The sequence below is a fragment of the Tympanuchus pallidicinctus genome, unplaced genomic scaffold, assembly GCF_026119805.1.
Source record: "Tympanuchus pallidicinctus isolate F22 unplaced genomic scaffold, pur_lepc_1.0 scaffold3, whole genome shotgun sequence".
NCBI lineage: Eukaryota > Metazoa > Chordata > Aves > Galliformes > Phasianidae > Tympanuchus > Tympanuchus pallidicinctus.
The window spans coordinates 50,788,492-50,815,246 of NW_026294747.1; the positions used below are offsets into that span (position 1 = coordinate 50,788,492).

At 42.2% G+C, this 26,755-nt stretch overlaps 1 protein-coding gene across 2 annotated transcripts in view; it reads right to left on the reverse strand.

The window, feature by feature from the left end:
• The window catches only part of AKT1 (AKT serine/threonine kinase 1), a 71,255-nt gene that overhangs the window by 26,938 nt on the left and 17,562 nt on the right, over window positions 1–26,755 (reverse strand). For both annotated transcript variants that reach the window (XM_052693855.1, XM_052693856.1), the window contains exons 3-4: window positions 7,034–7,162; window positions 288–399 (exon numbers count right to left, since the gene is read on the reverse strand). In XM_052693855.1, the coding sequence (XP_052549815.1) occupies window positions 288–399; window positions 7,034–7,162 (241 nt within the window). The remainder of the gene's footprint in view (window positions 1–287; window positions 400–7,033; window positions 7,163–26,755) is intronic.

Sequence of the window (26,755 nt, forward strand, 5' to 3'; positions counted from 1 at the left end):
AATAATTACCTGTGTGCGGGTACAGACATACACCTGGCTTTTTTGGATATCCAAACCAACATCATTTCAGTGACAGACAATATCCTCCTTAAAAGCCAACCCCTCTTCAAGGAACCTTCTGTGCTACAACACAAACTAAACCTGAGACGCTCAAAAATTGTTACTTTTCAGTCTAGATGTGCATCACCTGGTAAGTAAGAGCTTCAGGAAAGGACTTACTGCTAATGCTGAACACTCACATCTGCTTGTGCAAGTAGTTTTATGTATTAAATATGAATGAAACATACCGCTCCTCTGGAGTCTCCACATGAAATGTTCTTTCAATTACTGTGGTCCACTGGAGGCATCTAATGATAAATGTGTTTGGTTTAGGTCGTTCTGTCTTCATCAGCTGGCACTCTACCACAATCAAGGAAGAAAGAGTCATGGTACATAAGCAGGTTTAAATAATCATTTGTCTTTATTCTTATCTAGCAAACTGTTGCAATTAATCAGCCATTGAAATCTCTGTAAGTACTTCTTTAGGCAACTTGAAACAATTTACTGTGTTGATGAAACCAATAAATAGCTTGTGAGATAGTAATCTAAGCAGCACTGAGAACGAATTCTGCTTAGAAAGGCTCCATGTTTGCTCTGCCTGGAGAGGTAAGTAGAAATGCGTTGTGATGACACAGAAACCATTCAGACACAGATCCTACACTCCAAAGGTCATCCACCAACACATGGACAAAGTCAGCTGATAGCACAGCAATTACATCCACTGAAATTAAAGCCAAGCCTCTACGTTCCCACCCTCTGATGTTCCAGACACAAAATCCAGCCTTTGGCTTTCAAGGAGTTGCTGGAAAGTGTATTCAGTCATTTTTCATCGCTCTGATGGAGATTAGACTCTGGTACAAGGCATTTCAGCCCTCAAACATTAGATGGAACAACCCTCCAAACAGACCCCATTGCAACCAGCACGCAAAGAGCTGTGCTCAGCTGCATGGACTGTCATCCCTGTCAGCATCCAAACAGCACCTCGAACCTCTGAGGAAACGTGGCCACATTCAAAAATACCACATTCTTCATAAAAATGCCCCTTGAAGAGCTGAGCATGATTTATTTATTTTTAAGTAAAATAAACACATCTTCTGTTTTAGGCTTTGTAGGATATGATGAGTGCTTACCCTTCAAATTTGGGCACCTGATCAAGGGTACACAAACTATAAAGCAGCCAAAACCAAACCAAACCAGAAGAAGGTTGATTAAATGACAGCAGAAGCCAAGGCACTACAGTTTCCAGATTTATATTAAAATAAAATCTAGTGCTAATTAAAAAGTTCCTCTTCAAGCAAACTCAAAATAAAGTGAGTAGAAGGATAATGGGAGAAGTGTTCTTCCATTAACGATTCTTCCTAGCAGTTAATGAAACCACAAACTCACAAACTGTGATTTGGTCTTCAGGGCCTAAATCAACTTCCAAGTGAAAGGAAGGCACTGAAAAGGCAAGGAGAAATTTCTGCTTCCTGCCAGAGCTACAAACACATTCAGCTGTGCACAAGCTGAGGACAGGATATGGCCAGATTATTAATGTGGATTAACGGTCCACATTAGTAGGGATCCACCGGTATCGTTAGGCTAATTTTATTATTGTGAAAATTTAGAGTGCTCAGTTTTAAATTCAAGCTCTTAATTAGCACCCAGATAAAATATTTACCACCAGTGTTTTTGGGTGCTGTATTTTGGCAATATATTTCGTGCCTCATTTGCTACTGGAATTATAAGGTTTTCAATGAGTAACTTTGCATTTTTCATGACAAGAAAATCTAATTTTTCTTTAATAGCACGCTGAGGTTATACTGCATCCTACTAAAGTACAGCAATTAGATAAGAGAAAGTTTATTAATGAGTCATGAAAAGGTTTTAGTGTGATAAACAGCACTCCTTTATTCACCGAGATTAAAGGACTTCCACAAAACAACGTGGTCATGCTTCCAGAGTGCTGTATTCTGCCTTCCAGCACCTCCAGCATCCTCTGCAGAATGGCCACTAATGCTGAACACAACTGCAGGACCTGGCACAGCCCAGTAGGCCCTGTTCTGAGCAATTTAACTGCTCCAAGATCTGCCACCTTAACTAAGCTGCTCTTCTTTTTTTTGTTTGCTGTATCTCCTGTTTTTGCCCGACTGCTTTACACAACTAGATGAAGGCTGGGACTGTCCTCTATGAAACTGCACAATGCAGACACGACAGATACTGAATTTGGCTGAAGTCTTACAAAAGAAAACAAGGCTATTTCTAATCTTCTAGATTAGATTCTAGATTTGCAAATCCAAAACTCATACTGTACTTACCCACCAGTACAACATGATAAGGAAACAAACTGACAGGTGTTGCTTGCTTACTTTTTTATAACAGCCTTTAGATGCATATTCAGTGCCTCAGAATAAATACCTTGAATAAGTGGCATAGATACTTCGATTTAACCATGAGCTCTAAACTTTAACCATTTAATTTCAGCCCAATAACCCACAGAAGATGTCTGTCAAAGAAGGGGACCAAATAAATAGCACTGCTCTTCCCCCAAGTCAGCAATGTTCATCGATATCTGTTAAGCCTGCTGATCCAGCAATCTTTAATGCATACAGCAAGACGAATAATAGAGATTTGTCAGTTAATAACCACTATAATTCAAGTATGTCACACAGAAATGTTTTGTTTAGTGAACAATATGCTGTCTAATTACCCTGCTCAATCATAACAGCACATAAGAAAAAATGCAGAAGGCTTTATTTTTAACTTGCTTTACCAGTGTAAGGGCTGTACATGACAGGTTTCAAAAAATTTGTAGCTTCCACTTTGCTGCATATGGGAAGAACCAGCTCATGGATTTTATCACTCAAGTTGGGAAGCAGTGGGTTTTTTCCTACTTTTAGAACCAACTCTGTACTCTTTATTGTAGTTGGTAAGCACAAGAAGCACCAAAGTTGTCTCCTATTATCATGTACAGCAACAGGCACTGCTATAGAAGACCACAAATACAGACTCCACATAATATCAGGTCTGATTCATGGCACATCTGGGGTTCTGCTGTATAAAAACATCACATTTCATCTATGGGCTGAAGGTCATTTACTCACTTTGACGGCAGTTTTTCCTGTCAGACAGGACAGCATACATATCCTTCATTTGTAACAAATAAACAGCAGCCTGTTAAAAATGATTTAAATTGCTCTGAAGAACCTCTCGTTTCTTTCCTGGTGTTTGGTCTTTTAAAGTAAGTAGGACAGAGAAATTGTTCCTAACAGGAATAGACACCAAGGCATTCAAATGTAAATTACCATTTTGTGTTTGAAAGACACTTAGTATTATCCCAGTGACTTTCTAAAATGTCACAATATTTGCTTCACCAGCACTTAAGCTAAAAGGCAGATGACTTGCAATGAAAGTGTCAAACTCTGCTCCCTATATAATGACATCACACTTTAAACCAATAATGTCAGGCATCCTTCCCGTTCCTGGTTTGGTTTCTTTAAGGAAGGAGATGGGGAAAAAAAAATAAAAATAAAAAAGGCAAGCTGGAAAGTAACAAAGGTGAATAAGTAAGACTTTGAAAGTCAAAAAGGAATACTGCGTTGAGGTGCTTTTCTATTCTAGCATCACTGAGCAGATCCCCTCTGCCAAATAGCTCAGCATGGCCAAAGTCAGGAGGTGGGAGCCCTGAGTTAGAGACCTACATTTAAGTGGCTGGAATAGAAGCAGACTCAGAAAATGTGCCTACAGATCTGGCCATACTGTGCCCTGTGATAAATGCCTGACTGCAGATACCCAGTCCTCTCCCAAAAGGAGCACTCACTGTTGAGCAATTATGTTTTCAGCTGTGCAACAAAACCACTGCAGTCCACCCTCCTTTTGGACAGCCAGAGAAATAATCCCTTCTTCCTAAAAGGAACAGCCCTTCTCTCTCTGTGCAGTTTATCACAATACACTGCTCTTCTCAGCTATCCAGTTTTAAGAGCTTATAACCTAATGGGCAAACATACATGGTAATCTGAGATTACAATCAGTACGAAGGTACTTACCTAACAGATTTACAACATTCTATTGGTTATTTATCTGCAGGGTGTCTGGAGCATAACTATCTAGGTACCAGCATTTCTATTCCATCTATCTTAACACGGGCACAGGTATGACTTAGAAATCACAGTTAGTGCTCAAGTACCATCTTTCACAAGTTTGGAAAAAAAAAAAAAAAATCACCAGTAGGTAACATCCAGGTAAAATAAAGTACATATGCATATCATTCAACTTCAAACATACTCAGCTGTTTTAAATGAGAAGTAGAGGTTTACTTATTTATTTTTATATAAAGTGATTCCTTTTTTTTTTTTTTTTTTTTTTTTTTTACCATGTGGGCTTTTTAAACAAGTTTTCAAGGATTTCAAAATCCTTGTAGGTTGAAGGGAGAAGGCCTGAGGTAAAGAAGATTGTAAAGCACATAAAAAAATCCTGCAAAATTAAAGTACATTTTGCATTTATTGTTATTGCTTTCTCCATAACTGTTACTGGGAAAGATACAGTATTATTAGACAATGTTACTACCTTTCACTGTTTTCTCCCGATTTCAATATCTCTACTTTTCATGGATTGATAAAATATGAATTAATATGAATTTTACGTTTCTAATGAGAAGAGTCCCTTAGTTGTGGACAGAAAAACAGAAAAAATAACTTTTAGTTGCAAAGTTAAAGAAAGCCAACATTATTTTAGAGCAGAAAAGGGTAAAATTTTTAATCAGAAACATGGGACCCCTTCCAAAGAACAGACTGACAGGGACAGCCTGCCATCTCATTAAAAACAACAACAAAAAAAACCCTCTCTCTCTCTGATTAACAAAAAAAAAATTAAAAAAAAAAAAAATGAAGGCTATCATGATCAGGAGAAAAAAAAAGAAAAAGAAAAGTGAAAGGATCAATTTTTACAAAACGTTTAAGCTGAAGCCACCCCAGCTCCACTGGCACGAGCCTTCTGCAGGCATCCTCTGCAGTGCAGAGCCACTCTGGCCTGAGAATTCCTGCAGAGCTTGCTCCAATTGACTCACGTGAACTCGACAAGTTAACTCAAGTGAAAGCACAAGGCAAGCAGGTTCAAAGGGAAGAGTTGTGGTGCAAAATAAACCCAAGTAATGCAAGCATGGAGGGTACCTAGAAGGGAACCACACATCAGATGCTAACAACACTGCATGCCAGTGCCTATATGAAAAATTAAATCCTGGTGAAGCAACAGCTGCTTCAGCGAGATCCACAGCACAGTACTGACTCGTAGTGAGGAGCCCATCCCCATGAGCATCGAGGTCTTCCCGACCTGCTACTGGCTCTCCAGATAGGAGAACATGCTGCTAAGAACATCCTTCCACCCACTCCTCCCTGCAGTCCTTCTTCTGGGGTACCTCACTGTACAGGCATGTGTCTCATCTTTTTGACAATGCTCTGATACCATGGCAACAAACTTGTTTATATATAAATGCCAAGACTGACAAGCTCAATTTGCCAAAAAAAGCAACATATTTCTGTTGTAAAAATCAATTTAAGTTAACTCTTTCTGAAAGCAACTTGGACAAAGGGAAGGCAACAGACGTCCTTTTTTATTCCTTAGCAGTGATCTGCAGTAAATAATTACTGTAAGTAATGCAGTTAGCAGCAACAGAAGGGAAGCGTCCTGCAGAAAGTGCATTTGGTAAAAGCCTCTGGCTACAGACCAAGTGCTGAATTAATTTATGAATTCACAGCTTTCTGCCACTGTTTTTTTACCTTCTTGATCCATAAGTAAATACCCACCCAAAGGGGAAAGCGCCATGTCATTAGTGCAGTAAAAATTCTAAGACAACTCTCTCTAAAATGAGGCAAAATTCCTCTAAACTCTCCTGGCATCCTGCACTGGAGCACACCAGGCAACAGCAGCACGCCCGTTACTTTCCCTATCATCACTCCCAACAGGTATATTTGTCACTACCAGAGAAAACTAACATTTGCATTAATGCCTGGTGCTGCACAGCCAAAGGTGCTCCAAAAAAAACCTTCTCAAACATCTCAGCCTGAAAATTGTCAAGAAAAGAGTAAATGTGGCACTGAGGGACACGTTTTAGTGTGCATGGTGGGGATGGGTTGATGTTGGACTGGATGATCTTGGAGGTCATTTCCAACCTTAACAACTCTATGGTTCTATGACAAGATGAATCCCATGCATTCCTGTAACAAGAAGGAAAATGCCCTGTGCTTCTCTCTGCACAGCTCTGCTTCCAGTAGTAATCAGAAACACATTACTGCTAATAACAGGTGCCACAGTGATCTATTTTTAAGCAGTGAAATGAGACACAGGCAAGAGAGAGGAAAGATCAAGAACTGGAGAAAATAAAAGCTGGAAGTATGAAGAGAAAGGTTAAAAACAGGAGCAAGAGAAGGAAATGTTCCTCAGGTTCTTCTATCACATCCTGTGCCGTGGCACCTGAGCAAAGATGGAAAGGTTTGCAAAGGACAGAGTGCAGACGTTAGAAGATATTATTACTAGCAAACCTTTCTGTTGGCTCTAAAAAAAGAAATGTGGTTTTGTTTTCAAAAGGAAGAAAAAACAAGCGTGTTTTATTAAAACCAGAGCTTATTCCGTGTTATACTACCAGTCAAATAATTTCAATTGATATTAGTGCCCCTTGAATCTACATCTGGAGGCTGAAATGCTTTGGCTGTGCCTACTTGCCAAGTACCACACACTTGGTTAATACTTGCTGAATAACAGACAAACAAAACAGCAACAAGTAAACCTGTTTATTCTACAACCAGAGAACGAAAATCAGTAGAAAACTTCAAAACCCCTACAGCATCAAACCTACACAGTCATTACTGAGAAACATGGTGTTTGTTGTGTTTGTTTTTTTTTAAATCTAGATTAGATATATCAGTCTGGGCAGACTTGAACATTACTGATGCAGATTCCCAGGGCTATGACTGGGATTTCAGCCCCCAAACTGGATGAGAGAGCACCTAAAACCACTTACGAGCTACTGAGAAGTTATTTAAAGGCGATTCTCGTTGGTCAACATCTTGCGGTCGCTCCTTGTAGCCAATGAACGTGCCGTCATTCTTTAAAAGAAAATACCGAGGCCTCCATGTTTTGATGTATTCTCCTGCAAAAAACAAGTGGGAAAAGAAAGATATCATCAAAACACCCCACAATACTGATTCACCAATCTATATTATTTTTTTTAAGTATTGAAACTCAAACTCCTGACATAGCAGCAGCTTTAAGAACATTCAGTTCATTCTGGTACGAGCAGTGGAAAAATACAAGCACTGAGTCAGATATTTTTAGTGATGCTACCCATAAGAATGGGACTTCACAAAAGGTAAACAGCTCTGTTTTGTTCTTCTATCTATTCCTATTTCCATTCAAACTCTACAACATCTGCCTTAAATGCATTTTAAATTTTTAAAAAATCAGAGCAGATGTCCTATGTATTATTTTTGCTATTGTCATTTTTCATACTGACAAGTGGAGAAATTTTTTTCATTTACATTTTGCAGTGCAAGTATTTTAAACAACAATGGGTAATTTACTAATTAGTCAACTGCTTTATCAAACCAACAGTCATTTTTAGAACATAAAAAGATAATTCTCTGCTTACGTTACATAACATCACTCACTCCTCTCACAACATCTGAAGCATGAAACATGAGATGATATATCACAATACAAAAGGAGAAAACACTGGATGATGTACAGCCACCACAAACAAGAAAGTAAGCATCTCTTCTGAAATACACCCCACCTTTCATTTTAGAGAGGATCCCTTGACCGCATTGTGCTACTGCTCACTTGGTAACATTGAGCAGATACTAGTTGATGACTATCCCAGCCATGTTCTAAACCTTCAGCAGTTGAAGAAAAGTGCTGATTAAAACCTCAAGTGAGTTATCAGAGCTCCTCAAGTGGGCTTCAAGGATGGCAGTCTGGAGTTCCACCTACATCTGTTCTGGGAATCAGTGTGCATCAGTTCCCCCTGTGCTGCCTGCCCATGCTATTCCCAGATCTGTAGGTAACATTTCTACACAGCTGAATCACAAAAGCCTCACTCCAGGTGCTACTCAACCCACAGTACAGGCCACATTTCACCTCTGCCCATCCCTACCAACAACTGATTTAGAAGAGAGAAAACAAACCAAAGCTGTCACTGCAAACCACCCACAGCTGGGCAGCAGCTGCAGCCTTCTCCCTGCAGTAAGGTTTTATGTTTGTCTGTTTCATCAACAGCAGGGAGAGGATGAGGGAGCAGATCAGACACCAAGCATCGCTCAGGTGAGCAGCAGCAGGTCTGAGCACCTCCCTAGCACCCACTGCCTGCTGTTTCACCTGCCGGTAAGCAATTCTAGCAGCAGCCAAGAGCAGGGAGAAGAAAGGGCTCCTTAAATTTACTGGCTACAGCAACCTGCTATTCTCCCTGGCGCCACTTGCATCCTGACTGTTGCTTTCAAGTTTTTAGCCCTTGATTAGGCCTTTAACTTTCTATTCTAAAGCAAGAAACAAAAATTTACTGAGTTGCCCTTCAAAAAATATCTGTTTGCACTGATCCAACAGCTCAGTCAAAACTGATGAGAGTAAAAGAAACGGACACAAACCTATGCAGTATTTCTTTTAAAGACATCAGTTGCAGCTGCAAGTATTATAGTGACCTAGAAGAGCTTTACAAAAATGTCTGTGTCACTACAGGAATTTCAGAAGGACTCACCTAGAGCACTGTCCTGGTGTTTATAGGCAAGGCAGTAAATGTTGGAGCTTTTGTTGTCACCTTCTTGATTTTGACCTTAATTAAAAGCTGAGAACTTTCTGGGGTCAGTAGGAGATTATGCAGCCTTTCACATTTAAATTATCAATCCAACTCAGCCCAGATCAGTGAGATTACTCCAATCTCATTACTATTACACCCCAGATGGGACTACAGGAATAAGAAAACAGAATGCGCTTGGCCCAGTGCCTCCGGAGAGCTCTGCCAGGTAAGCGGGTTGGGCAGGCAGCCGTCGGGACTCTGCGACATACCTTCCACATTGGTGTTTTCTTCTCTTGACCTAAGCAAACCCAGAAGAGCTAGGCCTTCCTTCTCCATCACATGCCTACGCTTATGACTAAATCCACACTGGATGGTATGTTAAAAAAACCAAACAAAGAAAAAAAAAACTAACAACCAACTACATGAGGGGCAAGTCAGAGAGTGTTAGAGTCTTGCCTGCTGTACATTACGCATCTTCCCAGTCTGTATTTACAGGAGACATGAACTTTTTTTTTTTTAAAAGATATTCTGAAAATAATACCTGGTTATTTTCAGTGAAATATGCATATTTTTACACCAAATCACACTCTACTTTCACAAGAGTCTCCTCCTCTCCCTTATCCTATTTTATGTTTTATTAGAGGCTTAAGTTTGGCTCTAATACTTTCTTACAGCTTTATTCCACTGATCTGTTTCTGTTAGAAATACATCACCTAACAGGATTAATCACATAGTCCTTATCGTGGTGTATTCCATATATTCCACACACACCATCATCCTCCACACTCTCTCTTTCTGCCCCATCCCTGGAGGTGCCCAACGCCAGGCTGGATGGGGCCCTGGGCAGCGTCATCTGATGGGAGGCAACCAGCCCATAGCTGAGGGATGGAACGGGGTGGGCTCTTAAGGTCCCTTCCAGCCCAAACCATTCTGTGACTCCACTGCTGTACAAGTCTATCATTTACCTTTCACTGGAAACGAAAGACCAAGCAGTCCATTAGCATTTCACAAGAACCACTCCTCTTGGACCTTCGTTCACTTATTGCTTTAGCTGGTTCAGGTTCCTCATCTAACTTTTAAACTTGTAAATAAGTAAATAAACTGCTTTTTCCATGTCTGGAACTTAATGAATGCTGCAACATGGCAAGCTTACACATTATTGATTATTGCTCTTGCCAAGGACAGTACGAGGCACACTGCAGCATCTGCAGTGTACATTTTATTATGTAACAAGCTCTGAGGTTACACTCCTGCACCTTGCAGCAGCATGCCAGTGCCTTCTTTGTGACATCCCAATCAGTTTACTTGTTAATCTGATCTTATAGACAAGTTGGAACTAACTCTCATTCTTCTGTTCTGAAATTCAGATCACCAAGAAAGTCATCAACAAAACATACAAAGTGAATATTCTTAAGAAACAATTTTACATCCTTTTTAGTAACTAAATCAGCAGAAACACTACAAACTTTCTACAACCTGACCAAAAAACACCTTTTCCTTCCTCATTAAGCCGCCGTGCCTGAAGAGCGAACTGAACTGTTTCGATTTTTGTCCTGTGATTTTTGTTCCTGTTGCGGTTTTAAGAATAATAAAAGCAAGAAGTTGCTTGAAGTCACTCATGGTATTAGCTATGTTGTTTCTCTAGAAGAAACAGACAGAGTAAGCACAAGCATGTGTGGCAGATTCTATTAGACAACACTTAATAATAATAATAATGATCCACCATGGAAAAGTGAACAATTTACAAAGCAAAACATTTTTTCCTCTGTGATTCATTGCTTGTGTAATGCCCTGGCAGAGCCTTCTTTGTTTTCAGTAACAGAATGCTAACACTGCAGAGACAGAAAAGCAAAAGCATGAGTTGTAAATCCTACATATAAAATCCTGGAATCAAACAGACTCCTCTATAACACGCCGGCTTTATTATTTAAAACCTTTATGTGTCGTTCTGTTTACTCAAAGCAATTTTCAAGTTGCAAAGATTCCCAAACTGTACATATCTGCAAATACACACCAAGACCGTTATAGACTGATTTCACTTTATTGCTTTGTGTCTGCCCCCACACACTGCATATTAAAATACTTAATACACGCTCAGAATGTAAATCCACCTCATGCCAAAGAAGCTTTTCCCAGTCACACGTACTGCAGAGCAAACTTACGCCTGAATATTTTGGAAAGTCAAACACAAAACTCCTCTGGTTCATGAAAAGTTAATTCTGCTGAGGATTTACAATAATGCAGGGTTAGGTTATTTTCCTCTGCTCTCCCCAACAGTATCTCACCGAATCTGGAGCTGTCTACCACTGATAGAGTGTCTAACATCAGAAACAGCTGCCACTCCCTGGGAAGCTTACGGGGTAAGTGGAGAATAATGAGCAGCAAGCACCAGCAGAACAAAAGAAAATCCATCTTTATTTACCAACTGCTGCATGCTTGTTGCTGCATCAAGCTCATTCAAAGCCAACGCCACACCCTTTAATTCGGAACAGACTATACTTAAGGAATCGTTGCTTATTTTTTTAATCAACTCATACATACCAACGGTTTAAAAAAATCATTAGGTTAAGCAAGTCAGCATCCAACGATACCCTTGATATTTACAGAAGTCCTGGACCTGCTGTTAACTTTCTTATGCCCCAAAGTAACCAGAACAAGCCCAGCAACACCGAGCAACAACGACGTCTCAGTTATATTAAGCACGCTCTATCGGCTACTGCGAATCTATGGATAAATTATGCATTCTATATTCTGCTTTGAGCACCAAAAGCGGCATCGTTAATTACAATTAAAGGTAACACTCAAAATACAAGGGCTTTAAGTTATGCAAGCCTCTGGTCCGTTCCCACACGATCTGAACGCGTTGCATTCCTTGATCGCGCAGCACACAGCCAGCCGAGCGAGACACGAGGGCTGTGCCAAGCGCGGCGCTCATGTGCCACTGGTCAGAGACAGACTGAGTCAGTTCTAAAACTTCAATGGCAGCGGAGAGTGCTCTGCACCCTGTCTGCCTAATAAGGCTTCCCTGACGCAGATGCCAGCTTCCCTCAAGACGCGAAGCTTTCAGGAGCTGCCATCTCATGCACGCTGGCATGTCTGGAAAGAGGAAGGTGGATTTACAGTTAGTTTCTGCTGCTTGAGCAAATCAGTGTCCGCTCACTGGCAAACCTGCTGAAATCAAAACAGATTTCAAAAAGAAAGCAGGGGCTCGAATTTCTCCTTTGCATTTCTAAAGCGCTCAGAAGCACACCCTTCCCACCGATTCTGGATCGTAAATACTTGATACAAAACAATTAAGCAGGGCGAGAGCGACCCAAATGAAAAATCTGAATTCACTTTTTATTTTTCAAATAGCTGCGCAGCCATCCATTGGGCTGCTGCAGCACTCTTCCTCCCCCCCGCCTCCACAAACTGTCAAAACAAGGTTTCAAAACAGCGCCAGGTTTGAGGTAGCTTTTTTAGGAAAGAAGAAAAAAAACAACAGGGCACTCTAATGTCTTTCCCAACACGCTCGCGGAGAGAGGAGGACCTCTGCTCTGTCTGCCTATTCAGAGGAGTACAGAAGGGGGCCAGTTCTTTGATTATTTTTTTTTTCTTGGTCACTCTGGATGAGTTCTCAGTCCTCGCCTCCAGCGTACAGCTGCGGCCGCGTCGCCCGTGCCCTGCATCTCAATGAGGCGGCTCAGACTGCAGCCCCGGGTGCTCCCCAATGGGGAGGTCAAGCCTGAGTCAGCAGCCCGTCTGCAGCCGCCCCGGCGGGGACCCCGCCGGCACAAGGAGCTAATTCAGGGCACCGCAAATCCGCTCCCCGCTTTATGCCGAGCCGCTCCGCGTGCAGCTGGATGGCAGCGCAGTGCGGGCGACGGGACAATGATTGACGTTGTTGCCAACAGGTTAAGAAGAAATGCCTCCTCCTCCTGAGCGGCTCCGGCTATTCTGAAGCGGCGGCTGTTTCTCACGCTCGCACAAAGCTACGATATATGGCACCTGCTTCATTATCATCTCTTCGGGGAATTTGGGGAGGGAGGGGAGGAAGAGGGAGGCTGGAGGTGGGGCAAAGGGGAGCGATTCAATGTTCAGCCTGACAAAGGGGAGATCTTCGCACCGCACTTGGCGCCAGCGCCTTCAAAGCCAGCACGCTGCAGTTGCTCTTCACCTGGCATCTCACATCTGTAAATTAACTTTGGAAAACAACAAATAACGCCGACCTCTCGCTTCCGTCAATGCTATACGTGAGCTGGGTAGGAAAATACACGTGTGTGCCTCAGTCTGTAGTTACACAACAGCTCCGAATTAAAACCCTTAATGAAAGCAAGGAATGGATGCTCTGATTAACGAAGCCAGGCCATGGGAGCGATCAAAAGTCAGATTGTGGAGTAACAAAATCAGGCTGTCACCCAATGCTTTGCTCATGGACAACTGCCACGTTCCAATTTTATCTCTTTCAAAGGGTCTGAGATCACCACCACCACCACCGATGACATCTTATTCATAAAACCACTGTATTCCAACTGTAGGGTTATGTAAAACTCAAACATGGAGGGGTTGGGTTTTTTTTGGCTTTTTTTTTGTGCTGAATTTCAGTTTAGAAGGTCAAAAATGTTGGCATATTGCTTACAGCAATCAATTTAAGCAATACCAGATATTCCCAGAGGAATGAAAGAGAATTAATCAGCACGTAAAAAAAACTCCTTACTCCTACCTTTGGCACAGCTTAGTCAGGCTAGTCCTAACCTACAGCTGTCTCCAGTGGGAGAAGATGTAAATGAAGTTTCATTAAAAACAGCAGTTTTAAGGACTTGCTACATAAATTACTGGAAGTTAGGAAGCGATTTCTTCAACCGTGCTGAAAACCTAAGAGTGAATTTCATCTCTGTTACCTTGCGGTGGGAGCAAAAGGACTTAAAGCTACCACGAGGTGTCCAAGGCAATGAGGGAGCTCTGTGCTGTAATAGGCTCGCAAGCAGCTACAGAATTGAACACAACAAAGCACTCCTGTAACAAAGAGAAAATGCCATCATGTGTGCCTCTGCTTTTGACAGGTGCCCAACTCTCATTTTTATAAATAAATAAACATGACAGAGGATGTGTCAGATTCACTGAACTGAATTAAATCTGCTCGGAACAATTATTTCTCCCCAAGTAATTTTTAACTTGACACTATGATGGAAGATAGCACAAGCAGCTAACGAAGCACTTAGGCTAATAAACCTCTGTAACTTTTTAAATATTTTCCTTTAGATAAAGGAGGTTCCTCCAACTTTCCTCGAGCTCAACATGAAGTTAATACAATCAGCATTTCTGCGAATCAGGCTCTTAAACACAGTGAATGTATTCATAAAAGGGCGTGACATAATCCTCCCAAGATGTTATGATCTCTGCTAAGAACACAAAGCACAAAAACCCAACACCAAAACACACCACACCCTGGTGTATTTGAACAAGGAAGAGCTTTTCTATACATCATCTAAAAGCTGATTTAATTACTTGATCTCTTAGCAGAAGCATCCACAACAGTGATTCCTATACTAATCTGAAGGCATGCCTTATGTGAATGGGACATACTCAGTTATGTTCCTCAGCAACATCCTCTGCAGAAACCTTTGGACAGTGCAACCAGGGACAAAGCAATGAAACACACACAAGCCAGAGCTCTTCCACATCTTAAACAAAATAGGTCCAAAAGTACCACCTCTAGCTTGTATTCCCAAGGCTGCCTACACACAGCACACAGAGGGTCCTCGAGGAAGGCACCTCTAATTGAATAAAAAACGATTTGAGGTCTCCTCCCCCACTCTGCCCCCCTGAAATCTCAGGTTTGTACAGGGCAAGCCATTAAGTTGGAGGGAGCTGGTGGGATGCAGCCATACACGAAGAGCTGCACCAAGGACTGAAGAGCTCCGGGCTGCTTCTTCCAGGCTCACATGCCTGCATCATTGTGCCATTCATAAAGCAGATCAAAACCTTAGGGAACTGTAAAGAAATGGCAGGAAAAAAAAAAAAAGCTAAAGGACATTAGAAGAGATTTATGGCAGCAGCTTTGCTGAAACAGATGATATGGACAAACTTCAGAGGCAGTTTGAAACCAAATCAAATCAAACCAAGCTCTGTTTGTAAAAACTGAGCCACTGAACTTGGACTTTCACAAATAAGCATTTTATGTAGGGTAAAATATGCACACATCACATTGTTATCCTTTAGCTTCTCATTTTGAGCCCTAATTTTCAACATAAATAAATACAGAGTCTTTTTAGGCCACTTAAAATACAAACTCAACCAGTAATGGCATGATCACGTTGTGCTTTAGGAAATTTCTTAGAAGTGCCAAGAAAAGAAAAAAAAATCAATGCAGAATTTAAAACATTTACACAAACAGCTACTGGGTAAATACTCCATAAAAGATGCTTTAGAGCTAAGCCAGGCAAGTATTTCAGTAACAAAAATAAGCAGCAGCATAAAAAAGGGGAGCTGCTTATATGATTGGGGCTAATTTGGATTTCCTTTCTCGTTTCTTCATTAGCAAGTCTCCAAAATCCAGGAAGAACACATCGAGAGCAGGCTAGTTCTAATAAAAAGCTTCATTTATCTTGAGTCGTTTAACGGCCATCAATGAAAGAATTAGAAGCACTTCCCAGAAAGTAAGTTCTAATATTTGTTATCATGGCAACCTCCTGGTTTCACCTCCAAATTTAGTATTCTCAGATAACTTCCACTGAGTCACTACCCTAAACTCAGCAATGGAAGTATCCTTCAGATAAGCAACAAGACTGCCTGGCTCAATTCAGAGGAATTCGGCAAAGCAACTCAACTGCATATTGTGAATTTATGAAAGCAACTTCAACACTGGGAAATGTGAGAGGGAACGCTCCTCCGAGCCTTGGTGCTGAGCTCAGCCAAGCAACACAGGCACAGGAAACCTCGCCAAGGATTCCCCTCTCTTAGCAAGAGCCGACAGGGGGACAGCCTGCCCAGCACCAGGGAACAGGAGGGGACCTACAAGGCACCCCAAAACACAGCACAGCTGCAAGAAGTGCCAGCAGCTAGAACATACAGCCACAGAATTGTGTCATCTCATCCAGCCTTCAAGTTCCACTTGAATTTTTATGTCCTTGTCACTGCTAAACAGTTTTGTCAGCACATGGGTGAGAGAAACCAAGGAATGTAAGGGCAGGAAGAGATCTGCTAGGGCCAGCTTGGGGCCTGGATTGAGATGTGCCGTCACTGTGAAGCAGAGTGCATTCCACCCTGCTGCTGCACCAGGGTCACAAGCTCAGGCAGACACATTTCTGTCACCTAAGAACTATCAGAATTATTTAGATTTACAATATGCAGCAAAAACATTAAGTGTAATGAGAAAGCAAAATTCCTGGCGAATTTCAGTGGTACCACAATTTACTGCTCTAATACTGAAGTGTATTAATATAAACATGACTATTCATTTTTGAACCCCAAAAGCATCCATTCTAATAAGCTCATCACAGCATCTCTAAGCAAGATTTGTTACATTCAGTCATGTGAAAATCTGCTTCTTACAGAAAGAGGAATGAAAAATAACTGATGCATCTGAATAAAGACCCACCTACCTTGATAGCATTGCCATGAATTAATTTTCATATTGCAACAGCATCTTGAAACAGCTTCTTGGTATGTTAAAGCCACTGTTCATTAAATACAAGCAGCAAAAATAGAAGGCATACACTGCACAAAAGCAAAAAAAAAGTAGATGGGCACAGGAAGATGAGAGCATGAGTGGTACTTCCCAGCCTGTAGTGCCCTACCCTGTTACATCAGGAACATGTGGCTAAAATTCCAGATGTCTGTTTTCTTACTAAAGAACAGAAGCAAAACAAAAACCAAGACAGTCCCTTGCCTGGCTGGGTTCAGCTACCCTTGAAGTTTATAGATGAGGAAAAACCAGAAAAAACTACAGCAGCTGTCCAGGAGAGTTAGAAAACCATGTATTAAGGATGAGAAGGAGAACACTTGAGAGCAATATGTAAAGCTTCAAACTTACATAAAAATGAAAAACCTAAAGGTCACCTGGGGTAGCATTCCTGAAGAAGGTCATGTGGGGCAATGTTCATGCCTCAGGGACTTCTGCAGTGGGCTGAGCAGGCACGTGTGCAGCAAAGCCCACGTGCAAACCCCACTTTGTAGCTTGCTGCTTAGCACATGCTTAGGATGCAGCATTTCCTTCGTCTAGTTCCTGATCTGATGCCACACCTTGTGCGGCAGCTGCTGGGGGCTCCTCCACTCTGCAGGGGTCAAGCCAAGCAAAGCCACCCTGGAAAAGCTGCTGCCAGCAAGGTGGGAGGGGAGCTGGAGAAAGAGGACAGAGGCCAGCTGCAGTGAGGGGAATGGATGAGCCAAGCCCCAGCTGCTCTGGCTGAAGCCTGCTGCATCTGAGAGGAGGGTACTGAAAAAGGGATGTACTGCATGCTTCCAGCACTGGGTCTCTGCAGGCAGGGTGATGGCACTGGGTTGGGGGCAGGTTCAGCCCAGCCCATGGGCACAGCATTGCTACTTGTTCAGAACCTCATTTTTGGAGCATGGCCAAATCCAATGCAAACCATTTTAAGCAGCTGCACTGCATCCTTTAAACACACACACACACACACACACACACACACAGGTATGTTAGGCAGAGCTGGCACAGAGCCTATTAGGGAGCACATAACATCACTGCAATGACCCTGCTCTTTTACAGGCAAGCAGAGCCAATTCCTGCAGCAGAAACTCCAAGGTCAGGCTGACCATGAAGCCTCAGCTCATTCCCTGTTTTGGGGATGCTGTAAAGCTTAGATTATTCCCAAATTTGCTTTACTGCTCTTATTCCCCGCCACCATCACTTGTGCAATGAAAATAAAAAAAAAATAAGACCAGGATTATAATTTCAATATCAACACAAGCAAAAAAAAAAAAAAAAAAAAAGTTTCCAAAAAGCAGCCACAGCACACATGCAGCAGTTAATCTGCAATTTTCATTCATCCACAGCAAACTAAATTGATTTTCATAGTGGGCAGAACTTCCTTCAAATTCTGGTTTTCTAAACAAAGCCACCTTTGGGCACAGAAACTGGAAGCTACTGGTAACATCATCAAATAAAACAAAACAAAAGGATCCATGTGATATCATACTTGGTAATAAAAATGTTGTTCATCTATAAAATTACCAAAGCACGCGGTTCAACCACTGGGTCCCTATTCTTAGTTTGCTTACTTTTCCTCCTTCACCAGAGAATCCCAATCTCCTACTGCCTTTTCCAAAAGAATAGCATCTATTTCAAACAACAAAGGCATTTAATTATTTAATCACAGAGACAATAAAATATTGGTATGGATTAGAAAAATTAATCCAAACTAAATGCCTCTGTTACGACAGAGTTTCCCAATGAATCTTTAATCAAAAGGTTCCCAATTTAAGGTATAAAATCTGATTAAAACTGCTGCTCTGCCCTGTTCATTAAAAATGCAGTCCAAACTGCTGTTTTCACAAAGAAATATGCCTGATATTGATGGGATTGTACAAAAAATTCTTGGCGGCCTTCAGGGATTCTCCCATTTAACCAAAAGGTAAAATCTACAGTAATTTATCACACAAAAAATCAGCTGCTCTGCAAATCAGGGTTCACGTTCTGTGATTCAAGTGGAATTTCAACAGAAAGGCAGGAGGAGAGGGTAATTAAGCTGCTCCATTTCCAGTCTCAATTCTTTGCACTTAATCCACAACAAAACACAGAATGGAGAGAAAGGTAATGACTGCACACTGTATACTTTGTATTTCATCTGCTATGCTTCCTTGTTTTAATCTTTAAAAAGGAAATTATAAACAGCAAGCTGCAAAAAGGTTTGAAAGGATAAAAGGGCAGCTGAAGGCAGACAGGCCTGGGGAGGGAGGGGGTAGGAATTAAGAAATCCTCAGCATTACAAACATTGATTTCTTTTTATAAAGAAAAGATCCAGCTACAACTCCCCCTTCCCCTTCCTTTGTACTGAAGTTTAATAAACATTTTCTCCAAGTTACCAATTTTGAGAAAATCGCTGGATAAACACTTGCGTTAAACCCGGCTCGATGGCTCTGTGCCAAATGTAATGCCAAACTTCCCAGTTGCAAAACGAGCTGTTTTTACACACCAAAGTAACCACACAGCAGGCCTGTGGAGTCTGAAGACAGCTGACAGAGATGACTGTTGCTGTCCCCCCATTGCACCGACATCCATCCAAATACCAACATCTGCTGTGCTACAATTTACTTTTTACACAACATTTAGCAAAACAGTGCCTCTGACTGCAGCATCATTAAGGAAGTAACAACAAATAAATCGCAAAGTCCCATCAGACAATTGTAAAATTAAAGCGTAGTTTGTCTTGCATACGCTGAGCTTTAGTTCAGATGTATTTGACTTCAAAAATAAGCACGAGAATCTGTTTTCTTTTTATTAAGCACACACGACAAAACTCTATACGCTCTGACAAGTGTAATCCATCATTACAGTGAAAATTACAGTTTTGAGGATATTGACTTGACTCAATAGACAGAAAAACAGATGTCTGCGAGGCATCCCGGCCTGCCCACTACAATCTCAGTAATCCAAACTACTAAAAGGATTACGCTATGCCTTGAAGCAGAAGTGCACTTTCAATTCAGGGCCCACTCCCTTTTAAAGGCTCCAAATGCATATTTGTGCTTCTGAAGCAAGGAATTAACATTCCTAGAAATTAAAGCGAACTTCACTTGAAAAGCAGAACAGAGCATGGGGGCCAGTGTGATCCCATTGCACAGAAGCAGGCAAGGGCAGCACACCCTTTTAACAAACGTGTGGTCTGGAGGATCAACTCCGGATTTAGGTTCCAAAGTGCAAACTGGGTTTGGTCAGCGGTTTCTCTTTACTGCCCAACACACTTCCCACCACAGAAGCCATGCCGAGAAGCGACAACTGGTGCCGCCACGGCTGCCATCTTCTGTGTCCACATCATACAATGGATTGAGTTGGAAGAGACCTCAAAGATCATCCAGTCCCAACCCCCCCCACCCTGTTGTGGGCTGGCTGCCACCCACTAAATCACACTCTGGAGCCCCACGCAACCTGGCCTTGAACACTTCCAGCAATGTCTGCTGGGTCGGAGCTTCACCACTGCTCCTGGGCTTGTAGAGCACAGGAGGAAGAAGAAAGGAGAATGTGAATCTTTGAAGTTATGACTGGTTTCCAAACATAACCCTTCTGACATCCTGTCCTGCAGCAATTCTATGAACACAAAAACAAGCAAAGGTTTTTCACGATCTTGACTGAAGGCTTTTCCCTAAATCTTTGCATTCCTCAGAATCACCTTTAACACAAACTAAAAATTGCTTAAATTAGAAGTCCGTGTGTGTGTTTGTGCGTGTGTGTGTGTGGGAAGAAATGCAGCCCCACCACCTCCAGACAATGCGTCTGTTCGTAATAACAACACACTGAACACTCAGCTCCAGATACACAAAAACTTGGCAGGCTGCATCCCAAAGCAGTTTCACCAAAACAATACAGTCTCCCTCAAATCACAATCAGCTTCGTTGTGGAAGACAATAATATTTTAGATAAAATAGGCAGCAAACATTTTGGTCAGTTCAGTGGATCTCTTTCTCCAATTCGTAGACAAAAACAGTCAACACCCAAAGTGAGGTGAACAAACATGCTTCTAAGTAATTTGGTGTTTAAAGCATACTGAAGTCAAGGGGCTGGGCACCTGCCCGCTCCTGGTGGTTGGGCCAGCACTGCTTTGTGACAGGCACTAATTACAATGGAGCATTTCAGTGGTGGGATGCAGCAGAAGCCTGAGCAGGGACACCCACGGCCATCTCCTCTGCACTAAATACTACGCAGCACTTGCACAACAGGAGTCAAGGTCCATCGGAAACTTATCTGCAGATTTGCTCCTGTGCAATCTTTAGGTTCAGCCTGAGAGTTCAGCACTGAAACACGATTTGTTTTGTCCATTTCTCCCTTGGCACGGTTGGCTTTTTGTCAGACAGATGTATGCCACATCCAAGTCATTTCCCAATCCCTCTGCTTCACCTCCCTCCATGCACTCTGCACAGACTCTGACCCCTAAGCAAGAGCTGTGACAGAGGAAGAAGTGTTTCTGATAGCCTGTGTACTCTCCATAGTTTTATTGCAGAGTATAAACGTTTTCTCCTGCTCGCAAGCCCTTCTTGTAAGGAAAGAAAACAAAACCAAACAAAAAAATCTGCCACAGCCAAACAACTGAATGCCTTAAATCCAGCAGCAGGAAAGGAGAGGGGAGGGAAGGGGTGGAGAGGAAAGGACTGAGAGGATGGATTACACTGAAGTTATTTTTGTCCTGTTCAAGTGGATGGGCAGAGACAACTAAATATAGCATTTATCAAAGCAGGTGAACAAGGAAGATGGCATGAGCTACACGTTTCAAGGAGCAAAGCAGTAAGCGAAGCACAGTCCTACCTCCCAGCCCAAAAATCACCCCAAAAAACACACTTCGATTTGCATGTGCAAGATTCAACTGAACACATATTCAGCTCTCTGCAGCCTTCCCTTTGGACATATGATAATGTAAATGTTGAGCAGATAGGGTTCTTGTGTTTTAGCTGCTTCTACTCGACACATATCTATATATAAGTAGGTACTATGTAAAAATAGAAAAAACAGCACTTTCCTGTAGTGTCTTTAGACAGAAATTCTTCAGAAGTACATGTACACGTACATCTGGGTAATAAAGCACCACTTGAAATCAAACATTAGGGAATGTTATGTTGTCAGTGGCAACAAAAAGGATGTGGTTTCTGTGAAATTTAACCAGTTGTGTCAAGTACAATTCTTGCCAGGCTGCAGTCCATGTCTTGCTCACAGAAACCTCTAGATCAGTAGGAATTTCACAAGTGAAGATCCATTGATTTTTAACTCCTTCCAGCACCTGAGTCAGCCTGTGAGATACACAGGGTAGCTGCTGCCAGAAGCACGTACTCCATTCACTCACTGTGAGTGGCCCACACAGGCAAATACAAATAGTAAGACTCGCTCAGAGCCTGCAGCCAATGATGCAAACAATAGCTTCCCATAAGGACACTAAGTGCTGTGCTGGTATGCACACACTATTTCAGCAAGGAAACATTCAGGGAAAAGACACGGCACCAGTCATGACATGAGTGGAAACCACACTCGCATCAGGGCTGTAACCTACTGCTGGGCTTAAAGAACAGAAAGCTTTTATGCGGAACATTTCCCTTCTTCCATCTGTGCCCCAAGTTACCACAGCATCCAAGAGCCCCACAGTCTGAGCTGCGGTTGTCCTCACAACATCCCTGTGAAGTAGGGAAGTGCTGCTATCGCCATTTTACAGATAGGGAACTGGGGTGCAGAGAAATAAAAATAACCTTATCCGAGATGATCATACAGAAGGAAGTTTATGGTGGAGCAGGGGAGGACTGGCTTCAATTCTCAGTTCCAGGACAGCACTCTAATACAGAATCACAGAACGGCCAGGGATGGAAGGGACCTCAAGGATCATGAAGCTCCAATCCCCCTGCCACACGCAGGGCCATCAACCTTCCCATTTAATACTAGACCAGGCTGCCCAGGGCCCCATCCAACCTGGCCTTGAACACCACACTGCCCCCACCACATGTGGACGGGGCATCCACAACCTTTCTGGGCAGCTGTTCCAGCACCTCACCACTCTCCGGGTAAAGAACTTCCCCCGACATCCAACCTCAATCTTCCCTCCCTCAACTTAAAACCATTTCCCCTTGTCCTGCAGTTATCTACCCTTTCAAAGAGTTGACTCCCCTCCTGTTTGCAGGCTCCCTTTAGGTACTGAAAGGCTGCAGTGAGGTCACCCCACAGCCTTCTTTTCTCCAGGCTGAACAAGCCCAGCTCCCTCAGCCTGTCCTCATAGGGGAGGTGCTCCAGTCCCCGATCATCTTTGTGGCTCTCCTCTGGACCCCCTCCAACAGCTCCCTGTCTTTCTTGTACTGGGGACTCCAGACCTGGACGCAGTACTCCAGATGGAGCCTCACAAGAGCAGAGTAGAGGGGGACAATCGTCACCCTGTCCTTGCACAATACCACAGCCACCACCTCAGCTTCTGGATGCTCAGCCTTCAGTCTGACCCACCTATCATCCCTCTTCAATGGGGAGCACCTACCCCTTCCTATTAGCAGTGCTTTTGGCCCATCAGAAATGGAGCAGGGTAGCAGACATGCGTGTTGTTTGCGTTCAGAAATCCAAATCTGAACAAAGAAAATTTCCAAAATAGTCAGCACTATCCTGTTATTGTGGGAAAAGGAAGGAAGACATACAAAGTTTCCAAAGTAGAAAAATAAAATAATCCCTGGCAAGCCATAGGTACAATTTCAAAATAATTAGTGAAAGTTTTAATAGGAAACTGGTATTAGACACGCATCCTTCATGAATCTCCCTACTCTGGAGATTTGGGGTTATAAAACAATAAGAAATTAAAAAATCCCTTTAAGACTACAGCTATCTCTTTTCAGACAGGGATCTAGATGCAGATCTGATGTAGAGCCATAGACAGATTCTGGCTCCAGGCTTCACCCAACAGCCTTGTTTCAGATAAAAAAAAGTTAGAGGCTGCAAAGAGCTCAAGTTTTCTTGTTCAGGGTGCAGCCAGACTTTAACACTGGCCTCAAAGCATCTTTCTTCCGAGTGAAATGTCACCTCAGGTGCCAAAATTTGGGATTCCAACTGCAGACGTCTAGAGCATCAGCTGCGAAACAAGCTTCTATAACTTTATGGAGTTTGCAACCTCTTGACAGTGTCAGCTGCTTGTGGTCACTATTACACTGATGCAAACAGAAAAGATCCATCATTGGATGGGTTACCTGGTGTACTAAGTCTGACTCCAAAATGTGGCTGCTCATCATACTGGACACAGGCTAACAGGCTAACAAACTGTTGCACCATCAGTAGCAAGCCACATGAACGGATGTTACCAGTACCCAGATCAGTGCCAAGGAAGAAACGTGTGGGTTGGTACTAGCTGCGGGCACCCGATAGCTGCGCAAAGCTTCCAGGTCACCTCTGCTACCACAGTCTATTCTGTTCATCTCTGCTGATAAGCTGGCCCAAGCCTAATCTTTCCAACAGACTTTTTCAATAAACTTCAGCCACCACGAACAAAACGTGAACTCAGAGCTCATCTCATCTACTACACTCAGCTACAGATAGATTCCCAAGCAGCTGCAGCATCAACTATAGATGAAGATGACCATCCAGGCACTTAATCTCCGTGAGCAACATAAAATATCTCCAGCCTTAATTGGAGAAGACTGGAAAGAACAGAGCTGGCCCCACAACACATCCTGCAACCCATATTTCAACTTGGGAACGTTCCTCTCCCAGAAGAGCGAAAAGAGTGAAGTTAGAAACATTCCTACTTACTCATAGAAACAATAAACATAACAACAACACATCCCAGCAGCTTTAAAGCTACATAGCATTCTTAGTAGGCCTGATATCCCAGTAATTAAAAGAAAAAGCAACTTTTAGTTCCAAAGCACAGATTCAGATTACTAACAAGAAGTAGTGAACTAGCAAGGTTTGTTTATTACTACACCATGTGAACCTTTGCCCTGAGAAACCGACTTCTGTAGTTGAACACATCAGACAGTGTTGAAAAATGACAAAGCCTGCTGACAACAGAGAAACTACTGTTTATTTTCTGTTTGTTGGTCATCACAAGGAATCTCAAAACAAAAACCAAACTGCTCTCATCTAGAAAGAAGTCTGCTATTCTCCTTCAGATCTGACTTTGCTTTACACATGATTACCAATATCAAGCTGGTGAAAAAATAAAATAAAAATCACATAATACTTTATGTTGCAAGGAACTAGCAGAGGTGCAACTTTATCAAAATTCCACTTTCAAATCAAATTCAAGAAACAAAATCTCAAGTCTGCTTGGCCGTTTGCCCTCATTTTAATCTCCTTGCCTCCAGTAACTGATTTGAGGATTATAAGAAGCAGCGGAAAGATAAGTATCAATAAATATTCTCTGTGTGTCGTAGGCATAAGGAAGAGAATTGAATTCTGTGTTCCTCCATGTTTTATTCTACCACATGAATCGTGAGAGAAATAGCACAGGATAGTGCATGGTCAACAAGCTATGCATCGCCTCTGAAGTTTGAATACGTGTCTACAACCACACATCCTGTTGAGTGTCATTCCACTTCTAAAATGGTACCCAAAAAGAGAAGAGTCTCCACAAAAAGGAGGTTTTGCTATAATCACACCCAGTCTCGTCAAGGGAGTAAACAAATCTCTTTGAGAAACTAAGAAGAGTTGAGGAAGCCCTCTCCAAGTAGCCTGGAGCTGCTGCTGAGAAGAAAGCTTTCCTCTGCCCTTAGGGAGAAGCGTTGCCTTAAAGTGGGAAGAAAACTTCATATATATTAATTTTTGTGCATTCCAACCAGTCACCTGTTAATGTTAAAAAAAAAAAAAAAAAAAGCTACCATAAAAGCCTCACAAAAATAACCACAGTAAATGTGACCTTTTTCTCTCCATATTTTAGATACAGCTTTCTAAAGCCTAATTTGTATTGCTGCAGTACATTGCAATTTCAGATAAACATCTGGACCTGAACCACCTGCTGTACAAACAGAACAATGAGACAGTTCCTGTTCTGCAGAGTTTTGTGTTATAAGGCAGGAACAGTGAAAAAAAAAAAAAAAAGAAAAAAAGAGGGGAAAAGAAGACAGACAGTGGGCATCACAGTGAAGAGCAGTCTCAGTGTCTCAGTAAAGCAATGCAAGTTCATCAAGGCCTTTTATAAGCAACACAAGGAGCGAAAGCTTTTGAAGAGGATAATAAAGCAGCACTGCAGATGTTTACAGGGAACATTTCCAAGTGTGAAAGGGTGGCACAAGAGAAAGCACAGAAGTAGTTGCTTGCCCCCATGTTGTAGTCACTGCATTGAGACGTGCTAGGCTAGCTGGAGGCAGAAGTTAACATCTTAATAGCAAATTAGGGACGGTAAAAATAGGTATGAAAAGGAAAAGCAGCTGCTTTTGCAATTCAATGCAACAGAGGAACTAGCAGATAGCAAAAGCGCAGCAGTCCAAAGGAACTAGCTCTGCAGCAGCACTCTGAATGGGACAGGGTTACATGCCAAGCATATAAAGTTGCAAGATGATGCAAATCTAAGAAAAGTATATTCCACACCACCACCACCTCAGTGTTTCACTTTTGTTTCCCGTTTTCTTGAAGAACGTTATGGTCCAACAACTTCAGTTTCTTTGAAGATCAAAAAAAAAAAATACAGTCTCTGCAAACAATTTGGTTGTAGTTGCTTTAGAGCTGGGAAAAGTCACTATTTCAGAAAGAAACTTGCCCACCTGCTGCTCTGAGCAGAGAAGGCAATATAGGTAGTACGCAAGTAAAACCATTCCTTCCCTCAAAATCACAACCAGCATTTCCACCGAAGATAAGACTATACTGGAAAAAAAAATGCATAAACTTCAAATGGTGCAGTTATGATGAACTGGCTAGCAAACAATCTTCACCTCATTTTCGCAGATCTCTCCCATCTTAAAATCATTTTACATGATTCCCAATAAACCATCTACTGCAGCCACTGCAAATGTCTACAGTCACTTCAGATCACCGCCTTCCTCTCAAGGTAGGTATCAGTAAGGCTGGGACATCACAAAATCTCAGACATTGAGAAGTAATAGCAATTACTGTGAAAGTATGAAACTCCTACAGTACAAATGACTCTTACTGTACCACGTTCTAACTCAACAGTTACCCACTAACCCACTTACCTGATCCTACAGGTTACTCAGGATCAGAGCAACCAATGCCAACAGCAAGGCTGAAGTTTTGCACATTGCTCACGATGCAGCAGAGCCACCACAGACGCAGAAAATAAGCAGCTCTGCTGGATCTGTCTAGAATAGGACTGTCCACTTTGTTCAAAGCATGAG